Raw genomic sequence first — 515 nt, forward strand, 5'->3', positions numbered from 1 at the left:
CCCCAGGCAGCGGCAGCGCTCAAGAAGCAGCAAGGTGAGTCCTAGCCACATCCACTGCAGCAGCAACAGCAGCAGCAGCAAGTCTGACGTGCTATACGCGCAGCAGCAACAGCAGCAACAACAGCAGCAGCAGCAGCAGACAGCAGCAGCAGTAGTGGTGCATGAAGCTGCCTCATCGTCCTTTTCAGCTGCATCTGTGTGGGGATGCAGGAAGCAGGGAACAGCAGCAGCAGCTGCAGCAGAAAGAGCAGCAGAAGCACCAGCAGAAACAGCAGCAGCAGGAGCAGCAGAAACAGCAGCAACAACAGCAGCGGATACAGCAGCAGAAACAGAAGCAGCAGCAGCACCAGATACAGCAGCAGAAGCAACAGCAGCAGCAGCACCAGATACAGCAGCAGAAACAGCAGCAGCAGCAGCAGCAGAAGCAGAGTCCGGGGCAGAAGAAGGCAGTACAGCAGCCGCTGCGGCAGCAGCATGTTCAGAAACCTGCGGAGCGGAAGCAGGCGCAGCAGCCG

General features: G+C 58.6%; 1 protein-coding gene across 1 annotated transcript in view; it reads left to right on the forward strand.

Annotated features, from left to right (window-relative positions):
* Nucleotides 1-161: 161 nt before the first annotated feature.
* Nucleotides 162-515, forward strand: part of ETH_00039175 (uncharacterized protein) — a gene marked incomplete at both ends in the record, with an annotated part of 459 nt that continues 105 nt past the window's right edge. The window contains one exon of the mRNA XM_013374579.1: nt 162-513. Coding sequence (XP_013230033.1) covers nt 162-513 — 352 coding nt within the window. The remainder of the gene's footprint in view (nt 514-515) is intronic.

This window comes from Eimeria tenella, genomic scaffold (assembly GCF_000499545.2).
Source record: "Eimeria tenella Houghton genomic scaffold, Eth_scaff2148, whole genome shotgun sequence".
NCBI lineage: Eukaryota > Apicomplexa > Conoidasida > Eucoccidiorida > Eimeriidae > Eimeria > Eimeria tenella.